Consider the following 26,591-nt stretch of genomic DNA (forward strand, 5'->3'; position numbering starts at 1 on the left):
GTAAAATAAATAAAATGTTTATGCAGAAAAGTGTCTTTTGTGGGTGTAGAGTCATGGAACAAATCACCTTTACTGAAGAATGCATGTGTGAATAGTAGATGATTTTATGAATTGCTGTCCATTAACAATAAGTCATGTTTCATGTGATAATCTAGAAACTGCAACAAGTAAATGTCATTGACCAAAAAGTACGACATTTCCCTTTAAACTTTTCTATAACCCTATGACCTATATAAAATAAGTTTTTACTCATTTTTTAATTTTACTATTTTTTCTAAACATAGTTTTGTTAACAACCAATTACCTCAATAAATCAGTTATAGATCAAGTGTATTTGGACATTTTCTTTTCCATTTGCCTAAATTGCTCTTCTATTTCCTGCACTGTAAGAGCCAATGGATGGGTTGTGTACAGTTTTGTTTGGCTAGTAACATGCAGTCCTGATGTTACCAATAGAATATGACATAGTTAGATTCAACTTTTAGACTGGCTGAGGTGAGTGCTGACACATTGTTTCATAAAGCAAGATTACAGTAAGAAACTACATTATTTTAACCAGGAAACTATTGCTGTTTCATTGGGTGAGTCTCAAATCTTCTTAGTAAGACAGATTGTTTTATTACAGGAGTTGTGATCCATTAACCAGGAAACTATCCTTGTTTCAGAGGCCATGTATCTGCACTGAGCTTTCCGCTGGTACACACACACACACACACACACACACACACACACACACACACACACACACACACACACACACACACACACACACACACACACACACACACACACACACACACACACAGCAAACTGATTTACATCACCAGTCCAGGAACTGCCGGCCTCCTGCTGCTTCCACTGCTTTGCCAACTATCTCTTTATCAGCTGCCTATAGATGCCTGCACTCCCTCCTCATCCTTCCTCCTCATCTCCCTGATCATTCCTGACCCAAAGATGAGAGGAGGGGACAACACTTTATCCCCTTCCCCCAAATACAAACACCCACCAAATCTGTCTTATATCTTAACACTCCCTCATGAATATAAATGTATGGCTGGCAGTCACACTGGGCCTGGGTGGGTTTTTTTTTTTTAAAGTTTTAACTGTTTCAGGTCTGTTTCAGACTGTTTGACAGTGGGTTATTGGTCAACCCACATATGTGTCATGTATCTGCAGAGAGTTGGAGGCACCGTTTTAAGAGCTTCTCTGTGCCATTTTCTAATTGCATACACAATAGGGAAAAATATTTTGATCAGCCACAATTTGACCTAACAGCGTTTTAAATAATTGAAGGAAAGACAGTGGATTTCTAATGCAGAATTGACAAGAAGAAAAATCACAACTGCCACAATGTTAATTTTACCATGAAAGCATAATTTTTTCTTTTGCATTTTCATGTAATGACTACAGATGTTTCCAACAGAGAGCTAAAATCATTACCCATAGTGTTGACTGATAATGGCTGTTGGTGTATCGGTAGAAATGTTCCTTCTTCTAGACTTCAAATATTTGCATGTACTTTTATTCCTCCATAGTATAATCATGAAATTGTTGTTACCAATGTTACCAATTTTTTTAATTTATTTTAAAGAATTTTGATCTTTCACAAAAAACGTAATCCCTCACTCTTCTTTTTTAGTTCTCCACCTGTCTCTTTCTTTCATTACCTGTTCACTTTTCCTTTCTCTCTCATTTATTCCCAAACTCTCAAACTTGTGCCGTTTGATATTCAATGACGCTTCCTCTCTCTGGGAATGTCTAAGTGCCTACGCCTGGTCTGGGGTCTAGGGTCCCCCCTGGGGTGTAGAGGCAAAACTTGTCCTGTAGGTGGAGACAAAGACAAAGTGAAGATTTACTTTACAGAGTCACCTCATCAAGATGAAATAATTTGTAAAAGATTAACTAATCTGTTTTAAATACCTATCTAATCCATTAATATTTCGTTATAATGACTAAAAAAATACATAGTTCAAAAGTTTTATGTTAGGCTGGTATATTCACAAGATTTGTTACATGCCTCACTTTGACAAGACATGGGATATGGGAAATTCCTGGAGGGATTGATTATCATAATTATTTTCACCCATGTAGATCTTACCCCAGGCTGAAGGCTGACACTGGTTTGCCGTCCCAGATCATTTAGGCCACTGTGCCATCTGCTCTGTGGAGCAGGTTCAGCCTGGCTGCGCCATCACCCCCTTTCCAACACCAAGAAGACTCACCTCAGTGTGGACAGTACAATGAAGAGACATCCAGTAACCTTGCAAAGTTGCTATCATTGAAATCCCAAATAAATCACCTATCTAGTGAAAGAAAAAATGGCTTGTGGGTTCAAAGAGTGAGAGATTACCCTTTAGGCCATAGGGCAGGTGGATCATCTCTCAGTCAGTACAACCACTTAGTTTAGGTAATGGATTGATGGATGTAATTGCTGAATACAAAAAGTTTAGTTTTACAAATATATTTATTCAGTTTCTTTAAGTAAACTCAAAGTCATATTCCACCTTTTCTTCAGAACCTGTGAATTGGTGATGCGGGTGTTAGTTATATTTAGTCATTTAGCCTGTCCCTTGATAATTTGATACTTAGTTCCAGCCTGGTCCTACCCTAGCTCCCTCAGTCACTGTCTCATAGCAACCAATCATCTCCCTGCAGATTTGTTGTTTATGTAGCCCTGGTAAAATGAAGGATGACAATAAATACAACCCCAATTCAAAAAAAGATGTGTAAAATGTGAATACTAACAGAAGGCAATGATGTCTAAATCTCATCATATCAGATGTTGAAAATAAATAGCAGCATCGGCAACAACAACAATTAGCTAGGTTACCTAGCGTCCACAGAGAGGCTCAACAGGTGTAAGCAGCTTGTTTAAGCTACCTGGCTTCATTCATTGACCCCTGTGTGCAGATACAGGCAACACATGGAAATGTTCTTATTCTTGGTTGTTCAAATGGTAAAAATACACATGGGGTAGGAAAACAGTTTGTCTCCCATTATACGTAATGTCGTGCTTATGTTACCTTAGCCTCAGGTTAGCTAACGTTTCAGCTCCAGGACAGACACTCTGCTGCTCAAGCGAGCTAAACATTACGGCAAGGTACCATGAGATTTTTTGTTTACTCCCTATCTCGTTTCAACAAAAAAACTCTTTAACCAGATATCGTTTAAACAAGAAGATTCTTTAAAATACTGTACATTTGGCAGACCTGTCCTTCCGACCTACTGCTATTGTTGTTGTCAGGAATGCTTGTGAACGTTTGAATGGACTGATTAATCTTACTTTTTATTGCCAAACACATTTTTTGCAACTTTGAACATTTTATCTCAAGCATATTTGGGCTGCTGAATGAATTTGCTTATGGGCAACACTTACAAGTGTAGCTTTCAGATTGTTTCTTTTTGGGATGATTCTTTTTCCCATGCGATCCAGTAGGTCAAGCAATCCCTCCTGCCCTTCCCCAACAAGATCTTCCTTTAATGCTTTCTGCAGGTCCCTCTCTTGCTGACTGACGTACCACAGCAGTGACTCAAACAACAGATCAGAGGGCACTGACTGTTCCCCAAAAACTAGAGCCACTGTGAAGGCAGGGCACAGACGGCTAGGAAAGTAATGGTGGTCCTGAAAACGCTTGATCAGTATTCTGCCAACTGACCTCTATTCTTCTTCCTTTCTTTTAGGGGGACACGGCATTTCTGCAGACAGTTGGAGGCACCGTGGTTAAGGTACTGATATCAATAATCACAGCATCTCCTTTATCACTTGAAAACATTGGCAGTGTCATCAAGTTGGCATTGCAATGGTTTACCCATAAAAGCACCTATCAAGATCTCAGATGAATGGGATGACACTGACATCATTTATAGTGTCATCAACTTCATCTGTCTCAATCTACACATCTGCAGCCTCAGTGATTTGTGAGGTTGCAAAATCAGAAGACTTTGTGCACAGGTAAACTCTTAACACACCCATTTTCAACAATGAGTACAATTCTCCTAATGTTAAATCTTCATTCAATACATCCATCTTCCCTTTATAGATTGTTCATTTTTTTTGTGCATATTTTTGTAAACCAATTTGCCTTTCCATCATGTATCCATTCCAGTTCAATTCTTCTGGGCTTTTTCTCTGCCAACTTGTTATTTCTGAGACAGTATTTTCCATGTTTTCAGCACAAAACATTCAAACTTTAATTCTGTTGCCATATATGGTAATATATGTCTCCAAGATGTCATCTATGCATTCAATTAATGTAGGTTTAATCTGCAAAAAGAATCTTACTATTTGAGGAATAGAAGGATAATCTTACATTACTGAGGAAAATTATTGTACAAAGTACATCAGCTTCAATATGTGTATTAGCTTGCATTTAATAAAAAGTGAAATGTGTGGGTTGTTTCTTTTGCTGAACTCTAATACATGTTGAAATAAGCAGAATACATACCACAATGACATCTGGTGACAACAAATCTTCTCTATTATTCATGATTGATAAACCGTGTCTACTGTGGGTCCCATGACGGATGTGACAGATGGTCCTCTCAAAACAACAAAAAAAGTAAATGGCTGGTAAAAAGTAAAAACTATAAAGATTTGTGTAGCAGAACATTTTTCTTCTTTCCCCTAATCATTTGAGACTGTCTTGGAGATCCTTAAGATTAGTCTAACCCTTAGGCTGGGAACCATTGGATTAAACAATTTAGTTGAGCATATTATTAGTACTACTAACTAATGCTAGCAAGTAAAATGTGAAAATGCTTCATTGTACTATTAGTATTGATAATCTAATAAAGCCATGCATTAATATATCACAGGGGACATGATTCGTACAGATTTTATTTTTATGCTTACGCATTTGAAGGCAGCATGTTAAAGTATTTGCAATGGAGTATTTATAAACTGTGTAAGAAAACTTAAGCAAATGAAATGCAAAGCAAGTTTGATAGACCATATATTTGTGGGTCACTACCTTTTTGGTCTACATTACACCATTTGTACATTAAATTTGTCTAGAGTCATTCACGAAAATATTAGTTACTCTATCAATAGGCCTACACTGGATAACACAGCACAAACGGATGAGAAGACAAGATTAACTGATAAAGTTTTCAAAATAAAAGTAGGTCACATTAATGAAATCCATGTTCCCGGTATAACGAGAAAACCTTCCGGAGGAAAAAAGGGAAAACGTTGTCATTATAACGAGATATTTTAATTTTTTCTCGGTAAAACTAGATGCTTTTCTCATTGTAACGAGATAAAGCGTAAAAAAAAAATCCTCATGGTGGCAGCAATACATTACCTGTGCACTTCTGTGCTGCTCCAGCTCCAGCCAGTCCTCGTTTACCTGACATTTGCTCCCATATCCAGCACTAAAGCAATTTAAACTGTATTACAAATAACATTTTGGTAAATATTCGTTTAATAAGTAAATCTGTTAAGTACAACAGATTCAGTATTAGACATTGCAACCAAAACACAAATTACAAACAAAAATTATACAACTCACACAACAAAATTGCAAACTTTTCACTACAGAGACATTAATCAGCCCTGCAGCAACAGCATTTACTGATCATGGAACTGAAGCTATGATTTTTGATAAAGTAAGTTATATTACTGGGAAGCGTGTTACAACACTGACTTATAACTTTCATTTTTATATGGGTAACATAGCACATTGTGTAAGACCACTGCCCTGTTTATTCAGCCCATTGTAAAAAGTGTGTTTGCCTGTACACCTCTGTGTGTGCCAGGGTTAATATTTGCTGTAATATATCTGATTTGAGAATATGAATGCAGTCTGTTCACTATAATCTGTTTGTTTGCCCCCTTTTGTTGGATAATTAAATATCAATTTAACAAAACCAGCTACCCTACTGTTGGACCGTTTTCAAGTAAATAGATGATTTGACTGGTTGCTCTAAATCAACAGGCACTTGGAGAAGAATCAGTTGCAAATACCCGGAAACAGATAACCCTGTGATGTGGTGACCTCTGCACTGACTCGACCAACCAGAAAGGTAACACTCTGCAGAGACATGACAAGGAAGCAGCTTGTAGGCAAGAGCTTCCATTACATCTGTGGTCGTCAGGATAAGATACCACGCTGTATTCAACAGAATAAAAACAGCAAAAAACTAAAAACTCTAAGCTTTTTAAGCTTTTCTAAGTTGACCAAACAACTGTGTCCAAATTACAGAAGCAAGGGTTCAAAAAAGATTACAATATACATTGGAATCTAAGACAATGATGCAGGTCCTTAAATTAAACAAAATTATATGGATTATAATTGTGTCTGAATTACAGAAGCAAGGGTTCAAAATACCCTAATAGATTTTTTTACAGTGTCAAAAAATCTTAAATCACTTGTAATAGTTGCAACAAGATAAAAAAAAGTGTATAATATATGTAATAATTCTTGCAGTAGTGAAACAGTAGCAGCACAACAAAAACTTTCTCTCATTTCCTCCTTCTTTGCCACAGAGAAGATAAACTTCATTCATCCTCTCCATGTCATTATCAGGATGCACCCAGGACAGCTTAGGAGGGATTTGTCCATACACAATCAGCCTATGTGAACAGCCTTGTTCTGGATGCTATCCTATTCATATGCTCTCCCATTATTGCCTTGTATAGCGCACTAATCCAGACAAAACCTATTAACAGGCACTCCAGCAGACAGGAAGAGATAGATCGACCGTTTGTATTTAAACCATTGTGTTTGGCACTGAGCACTCTCTTGTGAGAAGGCTTGTAAATTAGGGTCTACACATTGTGAATTATGGTGAAGGGGTTTGCCTGTACATGTTTAATTACCAGCTCACAAAATAACTCAAATAACATGTTATCAACTGAGTTGTGAGTGAAACCACTAGAGAGAGTCAAGTTTTCTGACCATGGAACAGTTTGTGTAGCAAGAGGAGAAGACAAACCTTGATGCTGAGCACAGCAGGTGAAGGTGGTTTGTTGCTCACCATGTTAGGAAGGCCATTTGACCTGGAAAACAAAATTACACATTGTATCTACAAACATTTCAAAAGTTGTAAAACGGTGTGATAAGTGTTGTCACACCAAAAAATTATTTATCAATAAGACATCAGGGTGTTTGTGCAGAACAAAAATCCTTTAGATTTGCAGTCCTTTGATACCCACGATGTGCCATTTGCACTGTAATGGAGAAGTCATGTGCTTTTTGGGGTCATCAAAACAAACACGGTTGCATTTGAAGTTTTAGGAGAAATTTGCAGAAAGGCCACAGGCACCACTTTGTAGATTAAATGTCCTGCTAAATGGTCAGGCAACATCAAAACATGGTGGAAATATGTTTATGTGAAATTGATTAGAAGAACAAGGTAAATCTCCTTCTTATCCATGCCTTTGTTTCTTCCTGTCCTTTGTCTTTATTTGGGAAAAATCATGGAACAACAAATGACTAAATAAAGGCTGCATAGTTTACAGCCCCGACCTTTTTGAAGTGTGACACATTATAGAAAGATTTAGTATGTTGTTGATTCACAAAGTGAGTAGTTTGGTCATTAGAGGCAGTTACTAACATCTATGTGTGTGTGTGTGTGTGTGTGTGTGGGTGTGGGTGTGGGTGAGGGTGAGGGGGGGTAAACGATAGCTCATGTTTAAGATGTGAACGCCCAAACCACAATACTTAGCAACTTGTAAGTGCCAGGAAACCCATGGATTCTGTTAAAAAGCCCCTGTATTTCCTCATTTGCTAAGCAGCTTCTTTGGAAAGTGAGCCCAGCTTTCCAAAACGTTCCTTCTAATGCAATTTGTTTTCACAGCGTTCTGAAAATCCGAGGGAGAACCTGCTGTGGCACCCCCCACTCGACTGTTGCGCATTCTGAGCTCCATGCCTCCATATTATTTGCTTACCTATCACTAGTTGTAAAATCTGTAAATTGTCCTAAAAGCAGATTTGCCTTGTTGGAGAGGCTACCCTCTCAGCTTACAGCAATAGCCTCGGTCACTTGGATACGTGAAGGAATTTATTTCTCATTATAAATAGGCAAATTAAATTAATGTAAAACGTTTAAGGTTCATGATTTACTGCTTATGACAATGTTTGTATATTAGTCTCTCCATATGTTTATTGCTCTACAAAAAGTGTTGATTGCACACGCTAAGCTTTAATCGAAATGACTTCTTTCTTGTACTCCACCCCACCCCACACGAGCTTACATTCAGCTTGTATCTCGAGAAGAAAAGCATTGCTACTTTTAGATCAACGTTGCACTTTTTTATTAAATTACTTTTGAAAATGTTCTATTTTTTAAAATGTATTACCTATGCCAAATATGCACATTAATTTGTGTGCGTAAATCTTGGAAGCAGTGAATGTTTCCAAACCAAACCACCCCTGGGGCGACCAGTCATTCTGCTCTCAGATAACGCGTCATTCTCTTCGATTACACAGCGGGATTTACATTAAACTGTTAATTGTTTACTCTTCAAATAGAGTCAGCCTGGAGCCAGCGGTTTGCCAGAAGTTAAGGACCGACTATTTGACCTCCCTCCCCCTCTCTGCGCTCCTGTCCGGGCCGGTCTCTTCTCTGGCTGATCAACATGACAAAGCAGAGCACAGCATCTTGGCTCCACCCGCTCTGTCCCACCTAGGAGAACATCACGACCATCACCTTGACTTCCATAAAGCTGCGCAGAGCTTCTCTCCCAGCGGAGTAACGTGGAGTTCTCCAATCCACCAGCTTCATCAGATGGCTCCACAGCAGCAGCAGTGCACAGAGAAGGCCGCATCGGGCCCTGACAATCTAACCAGTGCAATGGCCTTTTTGGATAACGATACTCTACTAGGCTCATCATGCCTGAATGCTCAAGACGGATCTTACAAGCTGGAAACGATTACCGGGGACACATGGAACAATGAACAGGAGAAAAGTAGCACCGGCAGTGGGAAGAAAAAGAACTATCAGCGGTATCCAAAGCCACCGTACACATATCTTGCGATGATTGCTATGGTCATCCAAAGGTCCCCAGAGAAGAAATTAACATTATCTGAGGTAACTATGAACATACACCGTTCATACGACTGTAAGCAGTGTAGTACTTTGAGTCAATGATGTGTACGTATTTATTACTAGCAGTATTTTATTTTTTAAAAAATCACTAAAAGATTAGTTTTCATTGCATGTAAAGTTTTTCCTGTAAATTCTCTTTTTATTGAAACAATACATGGAGAAGAGGCTATTTTACTGTTTACAGAGTAACACAAACCAGCCACCTCCTGGTGACAGTTGAACAACTAGCATCCCCACCATTCTTGGTTTGCTCTGATAAGGTTGGACTGCAGTGAAACCAGACACTGATCTGTATCAGGACAGTGATAAGATACAGTACATAAAATACCATTTCAGTTGGCCTGATAAACACTGTATTTTGTTCATTATTTTGTTGTTTTAAAAGATGTCATTTTAATTTGTATATTGTTTATTTGCAGAATACCAAAATGCTTTTTTTTTTTTTTTTTTTTTAAGAATAGATTTAACTGATGTGTACACAGTGTATGTAGTTGGCATCCACTCAACGTGCGTGTTACAGTACTAAGTTACTGTGACAGACTTTTTAAAGTGACAATAGATCCAAAACTCTGTCTGCTCATTTGTATGACAGGCATGCTGACACAATTTGGTTTTGTTTCCAGATACTTAAGGAGATCACTACTCTCTTCCCATTCTTCAAAGGAAACTATAAAGGGTGGCGGGATTCAGTGCGACACAATCTCTCTTCTTATGACTGCTTTGTCAAGGTTTGTTTGTCAAAACTTTATAATTTAATGGATACAATCCACATTGATGTTAAATAAGTGGTCTTGAAGTAAATGCTGCTAGAAATACATTTTGTTATACATAATGATAATGATGGAAGCTGCGTTTGTCTTTGATCCACTGTTATTGTGACGATAAGTTGAGAAACTAGGTCAGTCCGGTCTGATGAGGTTTTTATCCTCACTCCACCTGTAGGTGCTGAAGGACCCCAGTAAGCCTCAGGGCAAAGGCAATTTCTGGGCAGTGGAGCTGAGTCGTGTTCCTTTAGAGCTCCTCAAGAGACAGAACACAGCTGTGTCACGCCAGGATGAGACAATCTTCGCCCAGGATCTGGCCCCCTACATCCTGCAGGGACACAAGGCAGAGTCTGAGCTCCCCTCTGATCCTGTGAACTCCCTCCCTCCCATGGGCTCTGGAAACCCCTCTCCATCACAGGAGGACTTGTTCCAACCAAAGCTTGACTCATCCTTCGCCATCGACTCCTTGCTGCACAGGCTACGGCCAACTAGTGTGTCAGGGGATGTGGATGTGGCTACTAGGGACTGTTGGGGTGAGGTGGTGCAGCCCCACTCTTCCCCACCTCCACAATCACGTTATGTTTCATCTACCCAAAGTGCCCCTCCCAGCTCTGCCAGTCCAGCATCCACGTTCTCCTCCTCATCTGATGAAGAGTGGAAAACTGTGTTGATGTCTGGGAAGCGTGTTCCTCCTGTTGCTGAAGCAGGGTCAGGTGATCATGAGGACTGTAGGGCACCGCTGCACAAATCGAACAGACGGGAAACTGTTGCACCTCCATGGGAACTCCCCACATCACATGCCAAATATGCCCCCCCCAATGCCGTGGCCCCACCCAGCATGCGGTTCAACGGAGGTCCTCTAATGCCACTGCATGGTGGACTTCCTATTTACAGCTATGGTAGCTCTCCTGTGGGGCCTGGCCACTTCTTAAGTCACGCATATTGGCCAATCCTCCCCAGCAGGAGAGTTTCAGTCTCAGCCTCTCCCCTAATTGTGGACTTGGACAATATGCTGCAGGCCGTGCCTCCAAATAAAAGCGTGTTTGATGTGCTAGTATCAACCAATCAGACCTCTCACTCACATTATCACCAACCACCTAGTCAGTACACACTGCAGAATGGGCCTCCCTCAAACAGGTACCACCAGTACTGACTGACTCAGGTTTTTTTTTTTTTTTTTAAAGGTCAAGACATTCTTGCCTTTCATCAATCTGTGGACCACTACTTTAACTATACAAAGAAAACCACTACCTCAGTCATACAATTAATTTGTGTTTATTACCGCGAGCTATTTGCACAGACAATTTGCACTTTTTACTTTTGTTTTTAATTTTGCTTGTTGCATTAACTGATTTCGACTGATGTCTACCTGCTGTGGCCTACAAGTGCAAAACTAACAGTATCTACCTCAGACTAAGACATGTTTCCCGTGGACTTTGCACAGCTGGTTATTTGCACTATTGTAATGTCATTTGGGGCCTCCCCAAGAAAACTGCTTATAAATGTCTGCCTACCTCGACCAGTGAATGTTGTTAGTTTTTGCCATTTTTCTGTGGTCTAGGTAAAGGTTTTAGCAGTACCAAAAAGACTCATCTAAAAGACCCATCTAAAACCGTAGTCCACTTGTGGCAACTTGAATTAATGAGACATAATTTAGAAAGGTCTGTAGCCTACTTGTCGTGACAACAACCAAGCAACATACCAGTGCCAATATATGTGAACTGGTATATGTTGAGTTCAGCTTCGTTACAGTTATATTTATTACTCACTTTAACATGTTAATTCAGATGTTAATTCCTGACTGGTCTACATCTTTGGCTTCCTTTATCTTTAAAGCCAGTCTGTACTGGTTGTCCGCAATGCTTTAGTGCTTTGTTAATATTACAAAAATTCTGGTAAATTGGGCCAAGATTTTGAATTTTACAATTTTAGCACAGAAACCTTTCCTGCAGGAAAATGACCTGATTGAACTTGTGTTCTATAAATAAATACTTTATTGATGGCATCTTTCCCCTTTGGTACACAAATACTATTATTTTTGAGGGAGAATTGAAGCAGTAACATCACAAGGGCCAGAAAATCACTTTATTTCATACATATCGTTGGATTAACACACTAAATTACTATGAATTTTACCATATTAGGCATAAGCCCCTGAATACCCACCCCTCCCCCAAACCCATCTCCTTTGTTATATGTGCCCTGTGGTCACTTGGCACAAAAATGGAAGAAAAGTCTAGTTAAAAGTAGTAAAACCATACTATAAAAGTATGCCAATGTAAGCAAGGTAAAATAAATAAAACATTTATGCAGACAGGCTTCTTTTGTGGGTGTAGAGTCAACGACCATATCATCTTTACTGAAGAATGCATATGTGAATAGTACGGGTACTTGGACATTTTCTTTATTGCTATTTGCCAATTTTCCTCTTCAATTTCCTGCAGTGTAAGAGCCACTGGATGGGTTTTGTACAGTGTTTGGCTAGTGACATGCAGTCCTGATGTTACCAATAGAATATGATTTAGTTTGATTTATTTTTAGAGTGGCTGAGCTGAGTGCTGCCACATTGTTTAATGAAGCAATACTACACTTTATTGATATTGTATTTCACGAATAGGGAGTTTCTCTTAATTCTTGCTTTTCCACCTATTTAAATATAGAGGCTAACACTCACCGATTGTTTTACTACAAGAATTGTGATCCATTAACCAGGAAGCTCTTTGTTTCAGAGTCCACGTATCTGCAATGGGCTTTCTACTGGGTACACACACACACACAAACACACAGCTAACTGATTTACATCACCAGTCCAGGAATTGTCGGCCTCCTGCTGCTTTCACTGCTTTGGCAACTATCTCTTTATCAGCTGCCTATACATGCCTGCACTCCCTCATCATAGTTCCTCCTCTTCTCCCTGATCATTCCTGACCCAGAGATGGGAGGAGGGGACACGATTTTGTCCTTTTTCCCCAAATACAAACACACCCACCAACTCTGTCTTATATCTTAACACTCCCGCATGAATTTACAGGTATGGCTGGCACTCACACTTTTTAAGTTTTTAGGTTTTTTTAAGGTTTAACTGTTTCAGGTGAGTGACCAATAACCCACATATGTGTCACGTGTCAGCAGATAATTGGAGTCAATGTTTTAAGAGCTTCTCTGTGCCATTGTCTAATTGCATACACAATAGGAAATATATTTTGTCCAAACATTTGACTAAACAGCCCTTTAAATAATTGAAGGAATAACAATCGATTTCTAAAGCAGAATGAAGGATAACAAAATAACAATTTCCACACTTTTAATTTCACAATCAAATCCAATTGATCTTTATCCATTTTTACCCAATTTCTACAGACTACAGAGACCTAAAACCCTAACAAATAGTGTGGACTGATGATGGCTGTTGCAGTATCAGTAGAAACTGTTGAAAATTCCTAACTTACCTCTAGACTTTAAATGTTTGTATGTGCTTACTTTTCTTCACAATATAATGATGAGGTTGTTATTGCCAAAGTTTTTCAACTCAGCTATTTTTAAGAATCTGTTTATCTTTTACGAAAAAAAATAATAAAAATCTTCATCCTTGCCTTTTCCTTTCCCCTCAAACTCCCTCTTGTGCCATTCGGTATTCAAAGACGCTTCCTCTCTCTGGGAATGTCTCATTTAAGCGCATGCGCTTGGTCTGTGGTTTTCCATTTGCTTCCTCCTCCCTTTCATATCCTCCTCCTCCAGGGGTGTAGAGGCAAAACTTGTCCTGTAGGTGGAGACAAAGACGATTTAGTTTACAGAGTCACCACATCAAGATGAAATAATGTGTAAAAGATTAACTAATCTGTTTTAAATAACTATCTAATCCATTAATATTATAATAACTTGTGAATATACAATTTATTTAATTTATTCAATTTACAAGATTTCTTTCGTGCCTCACTTTGAAAAGACACGGGACACTAGAGCAGTTACACTTATTATTACAATTATAACCTTTATTAATGAAAATCTATTACTGAACTGTTGTATTAGCATGCATTGTGTATATTACTATGTCTTTCTATCATTTCAGACATTATTTTAATGGTTGCAGCCTAAAATGCCTAAACTCTTGAGTTTTTTCTAATATTGTGATGCTTGTTGAAATGTTTCTATGAAGTTTTAAATCGCAAAGTCAAGCAGAATTTACAGGTATTGGCTTAATTAATTATTCTGATTGCAACATTGTAAATTCATGGAGGGAATTTATTTTTATAATTAATTTTACACATGCTCATCTTACCCCAGGCTGAAGGCTGATACTGGTTTTGGCTCCCAGGTTGAGTACTCTGCCATCTGCTCTGTGGAGCAGGTTCAACCCAGCTGCACCATCCTCCCCCCCTATCGAACACCAAGAAGACTCAACTCAATGTGGACAGTAATATAAAGAGACATCCAGTAACCTTGCAAAGATGCTATCATTCAAATCCCAAATAAATAACCTATCTTGGAAAAAAAAAAGGACCAGGTTCAAAGGGTGAGAGTTTACCCTTTAGACCATAGGGGCGGGTGGATCGTCTCTCAGTCAGTACAGAAAGAACCACCTTGTTTCTGAACAACAGTTTCCGGATCACACCGTCTCCACCCCTGTATTTCCCTTCACCTCCTGAGCCAAGCCGCAGGGAGAACTGCTCCAAAATTACAGGATACCTGAACATCAGACAAATCGCAACAACATGGACAATTATATATGAAATACTGTTATAGCAGGGGGTGGTAGAGTGATGAGTCTCACACTTTCTTTGTGGAGATTGCATATTCTCCCTGTGCTAGCATGTGTTTTCTTCTGAATATTCTGTTTTACACCCACAGTCCAAAGACAAGGTTATATAGTGACTCTGACTTTCCAGTAATATAGATTAAAAAAAAAAGTGCTTACAAATATATTCAATTATATATATTCAATTTCTCTGAGTAAAACTTAAACTCATATTACACCTTTTCTCCAGAATCTCTGGATCAGTGATGCGGGTGTTAGTCATGTGACTGTGGACCCCACTCCTCCCATTCCAGCCTGGCCCCGCCCCAGCTCCCCCGGCTACTGTCTCATAGTAACCAATCATCTCATTGCCGAATGTAACGTTGTTCATGCAGCCCTGACAACAAGAAGCATGACAATAAATAAATATATATTACGCTGGGCAATAAACTGTGCCTTGTTCCTTTGAATAAACAAGAAGGATGAAACATAAAGCAGACAAATCCAGCCTTTGTCCTACCTGTGAAGCAGCGCACACCTCAAATGCCCTAAAGATGACGTCAACCACTCGCTGGGATGTGAGCACATTTCCACCAACCACAGCTGCATTTGCAGAAGGCTGGAGAATTGAGCCAGAGGGGATGATGACCTTGATTGGTGCGAGACAACCCTGGATATGAAAGAAACAAACAGGTGAATAATAAGGGCAATTTAAACAAGTTGGGACTTTCAGCAGCAAAACATTTTAACATGTTTGCAATATTTACACTTTTACCTGATTGAGGGGAATGTCCTGTCCAACCATGCACCGCAGGCAATAAATAAGAGCAGAGAGTGTGATGGCCCGTGGAGCATTGCAGTTCCCCCAAACCTCTGTTCCTGTCCCTGTGAAGTCAAACACTGCACTTCCCTGTAGTAAAGGAGTTTTTAGCAATTTAATCCAAAGTTGCCAAATTTTTCTTTTTCAGAGTTTTCAGCATGCATTTTCAAATCAATCAAAACATTGCGTGGGAAAAAAGTTAGGCTTGTCACAAGGAGACTCTCCCTGCTCACTTCTTCTTTATTAATCTGGACACGAAGTCTAATTGGCGTCCCATCATCCATGAACTCCTCCGCTTCCACTTCCAACGAGCCTGTCAGTTGCTGTCGACGATGTGCATAGTCTCTCAGCATGTCCCTTACTGCCAGCTCTGCATTACTCTGAAACAGATCATACACATATGGTGGGAGCACAACACAAGTAGTACTTCTTCAAGTAGTACTATTATGTTTCTGGAATACACAAGTTTTGTTAATATTTAGCATCACAGCAACATTTACCTGAATGTATCCCATGTAGGCCTGGACCACAGAGAGCCCATAGCTTTCAATCAACTCCTCCACAAGTTGGCTGCCTCTCTGATTGGCTGCCACCTGAGCCCGCAGGTCTGACAGGTTGTCATGGAGATTACGAGTCCCAGAGCACTCTGGGTAACAAGCCGGAGCCATGAGAGCTTCAGTTACAGCTGATTTGTAGATGGAAAGCAAAGGCGAAAAAGAAAAGAAAAAAGAAGAGTAAAAACACTGTGTGAATGTTAAATAAAATGACCAGAAACATCAAGTGCCCTTCATTTATTTATTGCTTCTTTAAGCTACTTTGAGTTCTGATCTTGATGGTGCATAACAAGCACAGTCCATTTTAGGTAATAACACAAACTACCCAAACTGTCTATAGTGAATACACCATTCAGACATTGAACTGATGAAAGCGACAAAAGCTAAAAAGTGTCAAGAATTAACAAACTTGGAGCCAAATCAATGAAACAAGATTGGAGCTACTTTAAGTTATAAAAACACTAGCATTATGAATTTCACATTTGTAGATATGAACCATGGCTTAAAAAAAAAAAAAGTTAAAAAATAAACTTCGGGAAACCAGTAAATCAGGACTTCATTATTGTTATAAAAAGGTGGACAGGTTTACAAAGTAATTTACTAAGAGATTAAATACGTTCTCATACCCGTTTATTCCACTGTAAATGAGCATGATTTAGTACTGTGGTTACTATGGTTTAGCAATTTTGCTGCGACTGTTCCTGGACACTTTGCTATCTCCTTTCACCAGTCTATTATCTTGATTATCTCCCCTCTTACCTTCTTCCTGGAAAATCCCACCAGTGACAAGTTTAAATGAAGTGAAGACGGCCCCCTCCTGCTGAAGACTGTTGGAGTGAGGGGGCATTGAGCCTGGAGTGATGCCACCAATGTCAGCATGATGCCCCCTGCTGGCTACAAAGAAGACTGGATGGCTCATCCCTCTTCTAAACACCTGGAGTGAGAAGAGGGAGAAAGGATACATTGATGTAAAGACAGGACAGGAAAGCAGATGTGTGAAAGGAAACATGATTTATGTTGACAAGAGAAAGCTAACCGGTGTAATGACAGTAAGGTCTGGGAGGTGGCTGCCACCTGCACATGGGTGATTACTCAAAATCACGTCACCTTCCTTCAGCTCATTCCCCATTGATCTGATCTGAAAGAACATGCTATTACTACTGTGTCTGAATGTACTGTGTTGCCTCAGCCGCATGACGGCTCTCAGAAACACATTTAGCTAAACATCACATACTTGGTATTGGACTGTCTCTTGCATAGCACCCAAGTGGACAGGGATGTGTGGCGCATTGGACACCAGACCGCCATCTGGTCCGAACACAGCGCAGGAGAAGTCGAGACGTTCCTTGATGTTTGTGGAGATGGAAGTTCTTTGTAGAACTCTGCCCATCTGCTCTATAGAAGAATAAAAAATACAAAAAGACAAGGATTACAGATCGCTGGTAAATTAGTTATGTTCTTCATGCTCCCTCATTTTCCACCTTCCCTCTCTTAGTTCCGTCTTTATCAGTATAGTATCCATTCTTTTTTGTTCTACCTGCTATGCTCATAAAGCGGTGGGAGAAGATGGAGAGCTGCACGGTGTTGAGTTCTGTGCCAAGGGAGCAGTGAGGGTCAGAGCCTACAGTTATGCAAACATCACCCCCTTCTGTCAAATGGGCTTCACAGCATGGCTCCACTAGTATGGTGCTGTCAAGAAAAGAGCAAAAAAAAAAAAATTAACCCACACCTTAAAAGACAAGGTAAAGGCAGGACTTTTTGCTACGTGAAGTCCAACTACTCATTAAAAGTAGTAATTAGAGTGAATGTATCTGAAAGTATTCAGATACAACAGAGTCAAGCAGCAAAGATTAATTGAAGACATTATAAATAAAAAGTGTAATTTAATTAAAAGTAAAAGATTAGATCAGACAAAGCAGATATCAGTGCCTGCCTGTTTTTGTCAATGATGATGGCTGGTCCCTGAATGTTGTGACCACATGGCAGCTCCTCCCACAGATACACACTTGTGTCGAGGTAACCATCTTCGAAGTAACACTTGGTCACCTACAGAGAAGACAAACCTTCTCAGGTACATAAGTTCTCCTAATTTTAAAAAAGTTAATCATACTGGCCACAATCCCCAGACAGATGTTTAAACCAACACATCATCCTCACTCACATGTGGCTAGTTGTCAGTCTGCAGCCTGGATCAGCTTGCCCATCTGTGCGGCAAGTCATAATCCCTGTTTGCAACAAACATTGCCACATATGCGCCAAATTTTCTTTGGAACATAGCTTGTCAACTGCACATGCGTCACATGTCTGGTGGAACAAAGGTAACTCACATGCCACTAAGTGGAGCTGTGTGTCTGGCTGATGGGTTTTTAATAGTTCTAGGAAAATAATGGACATCTATGGCACAATTAAATAAGCTAATTCAGGCTGGTTATTGACAAGTAACAAATTGTGAGTAGAGAAGTTCCAATGTTGGTTTTAGCATCTGTAATATGTATGCTAATTGTCAACAATCACCAGACATGTTAATTTAAAAAATGCCTGAAATTTTAATTCAAATCAAAATCCAATGCTGTTGCTCTACGTCCCTGTGTGTACTATGTGCTATTGTTGCCAGCTTTTGTGAGAAACTCAATATACCGTGACTGGTTTGGCCTGTCCGCGTCCCATCTTCGATTTATACATCACATTGATACCTGATTTCCCACAACCTCTCACTCTGATGTCATCAACCACAATGGGTCTATCTGGGATGGTGAATCCAAACTCCTTCAGATAACTGAAAAAAAAAACAAAAAAAAGAGAAAGGTCAGGTAAGATTAAAAAAATAATATGTGTAAATAAAGGTCAGCTCCAAACTTTACCAACCTTATCTTACCAATACATTTACTTCATATGAATAAACTAATAATTTATTGAACACAACTAACCGGTTGGTGAAAGCTCTTTGGAAGTCTCCAGCTTGACACGACTGGGGATTGCTCGGGTAACCAGTGGCGGTAACCATGAGAGCGCAGTCTGTGCCCTCATAACGCATGTGGAGAAAAGCCTCAGTGGTTATCTGACTGCTGAATGGGACAATAAAAGGCTACTTTACTCTACATCAAAGTGCACCAGGATGAATGTTGAAATAATAATAAGGAATGAGCATGTAGTGTTTTATGGGTGCTGACCTGGTGAAGCCACGTGCACAGAGTGTATCATGACATTGCTTTGAGAGCTGCTTCACCCTGAGATCGAGTTTGCTGAAACAGCGCCGCTCATACTGCAGTGAGCACGGCTCCTGTACCTCCTCCACCACATCAGCCAGAGCCAGACCGTAGGCTGACAGCACGCCACTGTATCTGGAAAACAAAAACACAGCCAAACATATTGTGCATGAACATGGCTGTCATGGTCGTTATTGAATTGATTAGGGAAAGGACCAGCTAGGTTTGTGTCAGTTTACCAACCCAGACAACAATTAAATACCAATAAATCACTTTACCAATAAATCTGTCTGTCTTTTATCTACAAACTCCCCCTCTCTCCCCCTCAGATACACACACACACACACACACAACACTGAAACACAAACTGTCAAACTTACTTATGTATAAAGACCGTCTTCATCCCTAAGGCTCGGGCAATAGCACAAGCATGTTGGCCACCTGCACCTCCGAAACATGCTAACACATGGTGGGATGTATCATGGCCTTTGGCCTATCAATCAAAAAGAGGTGTGAGAGAAAGACAAACAAAGACAAGTGTGAAAAATAATTATTTTTATACTTAGTATTTTTATACTTAGTATTTTTAATCATAACCAAATGTGTGGGTATTTCACCAAGTTGGAGCAACAACCTGTGTCAAAGCTCTTATTGGCCGGCACATGGCCTCATTAGCGACGCGAATGAATCCCATGGCAACCTCTTCCACACTCATTTGGGATTGGCTGTTTGGCAACACGTTGTTGTGTGAGTGACTGGGCCCATTTGCCTTCAGATGAAACAATAATAGAATACTTTAGCCTCATCATTACTGCTGTACAAAATGCTCGAGAAAAGTAGAGCTCTACCCAAAAATTTCAGTAGATATTACTGCCTGTGAGTGTTTAGAAGACAGGAACAGGTTGATCTCCTGGGTGAGATGTCGGAAATGCTTCATGGTCTCCTCTAATGACAGTGGTTCATCCTCCCCAAGCCCAAAGATCTTTGGGAAGAAGGAAGGGAGGAGGCGACCCAGAGCTAAGTTAGCATCTGTCACAGTCAGAGGGCCACCTAGGAAATTCCACAGTTAATAACATGATTTTTTTTTCCATACTCTAAAAATGCTTACGAAAAGCTGTTGAAATTCTAACCACTAGTTGACTCTGTTACAGTGAACAGTAAATACCAGCTAAATTTTTTTTTTTTTTTTAGCACATGCTTCATTCTCAACAGGGGAGAACTGTGAGACATGAGATGTTTCATTAGATGTTTCAATAGATGAACTTTCCAGGCTTGGTTGAATCAGTTGGTTGTTTGATAATGTTTTAAAGAATAGAGGAAGGTGCCAAAGTTGGGTCAAAGGGATTCAAATAATTACTGATTATTTACCAGACTGTGGACTGAAAGGTGAGAAAAGTAAGAGCAATACATAAAAAAGAAAAATCTGGTAATAACGGTGGAGCAAACCAAGCTATCTGTTACCTTTTCTGTAGCAGGCTGGTCCTGGATGTGCACCGGCAGACTCTGGTCCAACCACAAACATCCCTGATCTGAATGAATGAATGAATGAATGAATGAATGAATGAATGAATAAATAACCCACCCCAAACAAAAGAAAAAAGAGATCATTTAATAGATCAATAGATCAAATTGCACCTAATTCTTTTTTTTTTGTCCTTTTAGTTTATCCCGTGAGTTCAGGGTCGCCACAGCAGATAATTGTTCGCATGTTGATTTGGCACAGTTTTTACGCCAAATGCCCTTCCTGACGCAACCCTCCCCAATTTCTACTGGGCTTGGACCGGCACTGGGGAGGGGAATGGGCTGTTATGTTAAACATATAGCAGTGACCGGGGATGGAACCAGTGACTCTGTAGTTCGTGGACGATTGCCTTACCAACTGAGCCGCCTGACTTCTGAGAGGACTAATATCATAATTAAAAAAAAAAAAGAATTGATTGTCCCACCAATAGATGCACCAGGTGTTTAAATACTTGTTTTTTTTTTCACAGTACAAGTATCACAGCTGCCTCACTGAATTATTAATCCAATAGAACTTTTTTTTATACATATGGTCACTCCTTAAAATTTTAAATAGTTTCCATTTTTGATGATGACTGAGCAGCAATTTGAGTTGGGACTACAGAAGACAGCTCTACAAAATATGGAAACAATACAACAGAAAAACACATTCCAACTGACCTGAAAAACACCCGTGACCCGCCACCCGCAGCCACAGTGTTGATGTCCAGCTGAGGTGCCTGCAGGGTGACTCCGGCTGTGGTAGCCTCAAACACATGTTCATACTGGCCTGCATACCGGCTCACATCAGTGGATGTTCCTGGAGGGGCAAACAAGAGAGAGCAATTCAGAAACAAATTGAGTTTTTGGCTCACTTAAAACTACAGTGTGCAGCATTTCACACGATTAAATGTGTCAAATTAGGAATCCCCTGCAGAGAACAGCATCTTTTAGTGCACGCAAGATTAAAGTGTAATCTGTTTACAGGTCATGAAAAAGTCAATTGGTTTAAAACAGGAGCAGATGCCCTAACAAAATGTGGCTAAAACAGAAACCTTACACATTTTTGCTTTTACTTAGAAGTTACAAATATAGACATTAGATTATTCTATACTACTATTAGATTATAAATACTATAAAACTGTAGCAGAAATTTGCTCCCATGCTTTGTGCGTGTTTGTTCTAGGTGCTAAAAGGATTCCCTCAGCATTCCTCCTGCTCACCGCCCATGTCAAAGCCAATCACAGGTTTCTTCTCCATTTGGCTGGAAGAGGTGACGGCGTAACCCACCACACCTCCTGCTGGGCCAGAGAGAATGGCTCGTGAGCCACAAAACTGCTCCATGGGAGTCAGACCTCCATCTGACTGCATGAACAAGACGTCTACATCCTGAGGACAGGGAGAAATTAGATATAATTGTATAGTTTTAAAAAAAGATTGACACTCAGTAACTGGAAGGTCAGGAAAATCCTGCCTCCGTTCTGCAAGGTGAGTGGTAAGAGTGACATTATTTATACTTTCATGGTAGATTTAGCACGACTTAAAAACAACAAATACATGTGTGAGAAACAAACGGAACATACCTTAAGGCCACCCTTAAAGCCAGAGGTGAAGCCTTTTAAATACTGACGAATTTTGGGTGTGAGGTAAGCATCAGCACAGACGGTGTAGCCCCGAGGCACAGCTCGCACCATGGGCATGACCTCGCTGGATAGAGATACCTGTGTGAAGCCCAGACGTCGAGCCAGGGCTCCCAGTGCTTTCTCATGATCGGCCCATCTGAAAGAGCGAGGAAGAGAGAGGAAGAAGGTGAAGGGTGGGGGAGGAAGACAAACATAAAGCTTATGTTGTTCCTTTTTACATTATACTGTACTTTGACACCACTGAAATTTATAGAGAACATACCATGACGATCACAAATACAGATAGATACAAACTTAATAAAGTTAGTATAATTTTCAAATAGAGGGTAAATGTATGCCTCCATCTCTGTACAAGACTAGAAAAAAAAGCTGTGTTACTGACGTGTACGAGTGCAGCAGAAGGACAGCCAGACTGGTGATCCCGCGGGATAGAACTCCTCTCAGGTCTTTTTCCACCCTTTCCAGATCCAACTCCCTCCACACCTCCAGAGAGTCCCCAGTGCTGCCTGAGAAACACACACAGATTATCAGGCTTATTTTAAATAATGTAAGGCATTTGGAAAATGCTTTCATGTGAGCATATGTGTGCCGGCAAACTGAGGTGCATTCCAACATCACCAAGCAAAACATACAGCCCACAGCACTTCCTTTATTAACCTGACTGCCTGGGATTTTGCTGACTTTTTTTTTCTTGCGATGTTTGAAAATGCCTAATGTCATGTTGTGATGTTTTTTAACGGGGTTTTAAACTGGCAGAATTCACAGGGGATCAGTTGAATTAATGGCTGTGATGCAACGTCGTACATTCCTGAAGGGACTATAGAACAGTTTTTAATGGCATAAAAGTGTTAAAACACACAAACAAAAAACAAAACAAAACCCAAATCTAAATACAAGTTGTAGGTAGAAGAATGAGGAAACATCTTTCACACCTGTGACCATACGTTTGGGACCTTTTCGGGGCAGCTGACAGCCATCTTGCGTGAGAACGATTCGCTCATCCACCTCTATTACTTCTTCATACAGCACCTCAGGCACAGCAACTTCCTGAAACATGAATTGAAGTGGAATGGAGTCAGTGATCAGGTTTCTCATCTATAATTCGGCTCTATTTTCTGTGTTTAACACAATTAATGTAACACAATAATCTACAGTGTTGTTCACTTTAGCCTTTTATGAATTTCTAACATCTTAGGTGCTCACAAGCATTATAGATAATTGACCACTTAAACTATTAATGGTACAACTGGTCTGGGTGCAAACTCCATAGCCTCCCACCAGTCAATGTAACACTAAAGAATGACTAAACCTTTTGCTGCAAGCACTGTAACACACCAGTGAGCTTTATCACAATGTGGCTTTTAATATAATGTGTCCTATAAGCTTTACTTTTAAATTTAAATATGCACGTCTATATTCACGAGTTAAGGAAACGTTAATTACAAACCAAATCAAACAGCTTTGGTCTAGCTTGTGTGCCAATGTGCAGCAAGTCTTTAAAGCCCTTGGTGACCAGGAGTGCAGTCCTTTCTCCCTCTCTCTCCAGCAGAGCATTGGTTGCCACTGTTGTGCCCATTCTGATCCAGCCAATCAGAGAGGTGTCTACAGGCTGGTTGTGAGGAAACACCTGCCCTGTTTCCTGTTAAAAAAAAAAGAAAAGAAAAAAGAACCATGCATATATAGATGACTTCATGTTATGATACCTGATGCCATACGCTGTAGTTTTCCGTTTCCTGCTCTGAATGACAGATCACACATAATAATTTCATAGATAACAGCTCCTAAGCACTGTGGTGAAACGAACCTGTTTATCAAAGTTTTCATTAAGCCCAATAAAATGGCAAATTCCTTAGTTTAGAAGGTAAATATTGCTGCATCAGCAGATTTAATAACCAGACAATAATCAAAGATTTGCCTTTTGTACTAACAAAATGTACATTTATCCAACACTCTAATACACATTGATGTTACATTTTGCCACAGACAGGATTGTGAGATTAAGGTTTACATTTATTTTCAAGTGCATAATGTCAATTACAAACGTCATCTCTTTATTCTGACAAATAAGCAAATGTTTTATTCCAAACCAGCTCATGATTGTCCTACTTGTGTAGTAAATTCCCATAAAAGAACCAATGAACTTTTAAGACCTCAGGCAAACATCACCTGTATTTCCTAAGCTCTGTCTGTCTCTTTATTTATGAAAAACTACAACAGTGCTTGCTAATATTTCAGTAAAGTGGGTGTTCATACATGCATCGATGCATGCATTGTGTCATGTTACCTCTTCCAGGACTCTGCGAATACCTTCAGTGGGAGCATCTCTGTAGTTCTGTGGGTCCTGGGAAAGGAGTTTAAGAACTCTCTCCCGACCATCAGGTAGTTGAGCAAACACATCAGTGAAGGTGCCACCTCGGTCTATAGCAAAGTTGAATTTACCCTTAGTCTCAGCCATTGTATAGAGAGGAGAGCTGCTTCTGAGTCTGTAAGTACAGTAAAAGACGGTTCAAGGCACTTTTCATTCACAAAAACCAAATAATTCTGCCTTGAGAAGCATGTGGCAGCACTCAGTCTGTGTCTGCATGGCTAATTAAACAAGACCAAGCTTAGGTGTAAACCGGCAAACTGCATGTTTTAGTTTGAAGGTTTACTTTTAACACACTCAAAATCTTCTCTGATCCACAGTTTTCGTATGTTTCTGATCAGAGGCGCTAAGTACATTTACTCAAGTACTTAAGCACAATGTTGAGGTAATTCTAGTTTACTGAAGTATTTCCATTTTAGGCTATTTTTTATTTTTCAAAAAAATTGTTATTTTAGCCCACTACATTTATTTTACAGCTGTAAAATAAAGTTACTGTAAGTTACTTATTGGAGATGAGGATTGCCAATATAACATCTAATTAACTAATGATTTAAAATGTATTATTATGGAATAAAGCACCCAATAGTGCATAAATTGGTTAAAATCAGCTTGAACATTACCAGACCAAGTCACTAGGTAACTTAATTTTCACCTAATTTAACATAATTTTTAACAATGTGTTGAATGAAAAAATCTGAACTAGATTTTCACTTTCATGTTATCAACAGAATATCCAGTACTATGCAGTACACTGTTTTCTTTGTGGAGTACTTGTCTCGTAAGCCTGTGCAGGCTGGGCATCTAAAGGTATTCATTCATTGTACTCTTCAAATCAAAGCATTTATTATTATTATTATGTGCACAGTGAGGAAAACATGTTTCCCTGTACGATAAAATTCTTCCTCTGTGCAGCAGACAGGAATTTCCAAGTAGCAACTATAGCACAAATTGTAAGACATGCAAATTAAATTTAGCCACATGTTAGTGGCAGAAAAACAACACTAACAAGTGTTCACTTTGAGTAAAAAAAAAAGCAGTCCAGCTGCTCTATGGGATGTGTGAGGCCAGTCCGTGTCCTCTGGCTACCTGTTTAAGAGCTAGTACTCTGATACTCTTGTACTTCAAGTAAACTAACTTGACTAAAGATTTTAATGAGGTACTTCTAAGTGTAGTAGAGTATGATTTTAGGCAAATACTTGGTCTTTTACTTGAGTACAAAGATTGTGTACTTCTACCACCTCTGCTACTGATGCAAAGCACATACATTATTGTTACAGTTAGTAGGCTAAGTTTAAATCACATTTAAAACAAATTTAGTGTCACTTTAACCTGACGCACACTTTATGAAAATGTCTAAATGTTACGTGCATTTTCTTTACAAAACCTGTAAGAGTTGTATGTGTAAATGGTGTTAATTTGCACTGTGCCTGTGCAAAAGGGGGTCAGGTGACAAGCTGTCCCGGAGGAACCCAGCATGAATGTCGCAGACTGCCGCCACAAAGTCAGATAAGAGCAACACAAACCTGCAACGGATTTTGCAGGGACCTTTAAAACGACAAAGCCGCAATTAGTTATAATCTCCAAATTCAAATTTAGAGGCTCCAACGCCACGGAGCCGGCTCGCATCGTGCATGCTGCAGCCGCATAATAGCCTTGATGTCCCTGATCCGAAACAATAAAGCTACACAGGAAGAAAGTGACCGTCCAGCTATTTTTTCTCACCTGTTCGACGTTGCTGCACAGCCGATGTGTTAATCTTTGTGATAAGGTAATCAACGCCCCCCCACCTCGGCTTTCTGCCCTGCTCAGTCTCGATTCGACAGGAGGAGCCACATAAGAGCACGTCGATCAAAAGCTGGAGCATTAGTGCGCAGTTAGAGCTGGGCTTTAAACTCCGCCCCTGCAAGAAGCCGGGGGTCTGGAATTTCAATATCTCCAAGGAGCTCAGGCAAG

The 26,591-nt window shown here is 39.8% G+C and overlaps 2 protein-coding genes across 9 annotated transcripts; one reads left to right on the forward strand and one right to left on the reverse strand.

Moving 5' to 3' along the window:
• Positions 1–90: 90 nt before the first annotated feature.
• On the reverse strand, positions 91–26,522 carry oplah (5-oxoprolinase, ATP-hydrolysing). Of its 8 annotated transcripts, none has more exons than XR_010911755.1 (30): positions 26,361–26,521; positions 24,558–24,756; positions 23,721–23,912; positions 23,206–23,320; positions 22,656–22,779; positions 22,214–22,409; positions 21,854–22,019; positions 21,312–21,450; positions 20,592–20,659; positions 20,002–20,180; positions 19,765–19,899; positions 19,511–19,623; positions 19,095–19,265; positions 18,852–18,989; positions 18,562–18,700; positions 17,858–17,970; positions 17,462–17,613; positions 17,159–17,319; positions 16,961–17,062; positions 16,684–16,858; positions 15,871–16,055; positions 15,604–15,750; positions 15,326–15,460; positions 15,071–15,220; positions 14,790–14,947; positions 14,341–14,501; positions 14,095–14,192; positions 13,409–13,575; positions 6,937–7,000; positions 91–1,821 (listed from the first exon to the last, which is right to left on the reverse strand). XR_010911755.1 is itself a non-coding variant. In XM_067486759.1 (29 exons), exons 2-28 carry the CDS (start codon positions 24,726–24,728, stop codon positions 13,423–13,425), a joined length of 3,936 nt encoding a protein of 1,311 aa, XP_067342860.1. In that variant the 5' UTR covers positions 24,729–24,756; positions 26,361–26,521; the 3' UTR covers positions 5,499–7,000; positions 13,409–13,422. The 8 variants fall into 8 exon arrangements, 2 of the variants coding, with proteins under 2 accessions (XP_067342860.1, XP_067342859.1); XR_010911757.1 differs by having other exon boundaries at positions 1,684–1,821; positions 18,852–18,986; positions 26,361–26,522; XR_010911756.1 differs by having other exon boundaries at positions 1,692–1,821; positions 20,005–20,180.
• LOC137105055 (forkhead box protein H1-like) lies at positions 8,338–10,985 on the forward strand (the record flags this gene model as incomplete). Its single annotated transcript, XM_067487005.1, has 3 exons — positions 8,338–9,033; positions 9,675–9,779; positions 9,994–10,985. Coding segments are annotated over 3 exons (1,776 nt in total), but the record flags the coding sequence as incomplete, so codon positions are not given.
• Positions 26,523–26,591: the final 69 nt, after the last annotated feature.

Source organism: Channa argus, chromosome 19 (genome assembly GCF_033026475.1).
Source record: "Channa argus isolate prfri chromosome 19, Channa argus male v1.0, whole genome shotgun sequence".
Classification (NCBI taxonomy): Eukaryota; Metazoa; Chordata; class Actinopteri; order Anabantiformes; family Channidae; genus Channa; species Channa argus.

What these genes read in the sequence shown, in the direction of transcription:
- oplah (XM_067486759.1), bottom strand. Translation starts at nt 24,728, where the DNA reads ATGGCTGAGACTAAGGGTAAATTCAACTTTGCTATAGACCGAGGTGGC. An exon ending in ACCTTACTGTCATTACACCG is followed by an intron (nt 16,859 to 16,960) that starts GTTAGCTTTCTC and finishes TTCTCACTCCAG; the next exon opens with GTGTTTAGAAGAGGGATGAG. An exon ending in CCTACATGGGATACATTCAG is followed by an intron (nt 15,751 to 15,870) that starts GTAAATGTTGCT and finishes GATCTGTTTCAG; the next exon opens with AGTAATGCAGAGCTGGCAGT.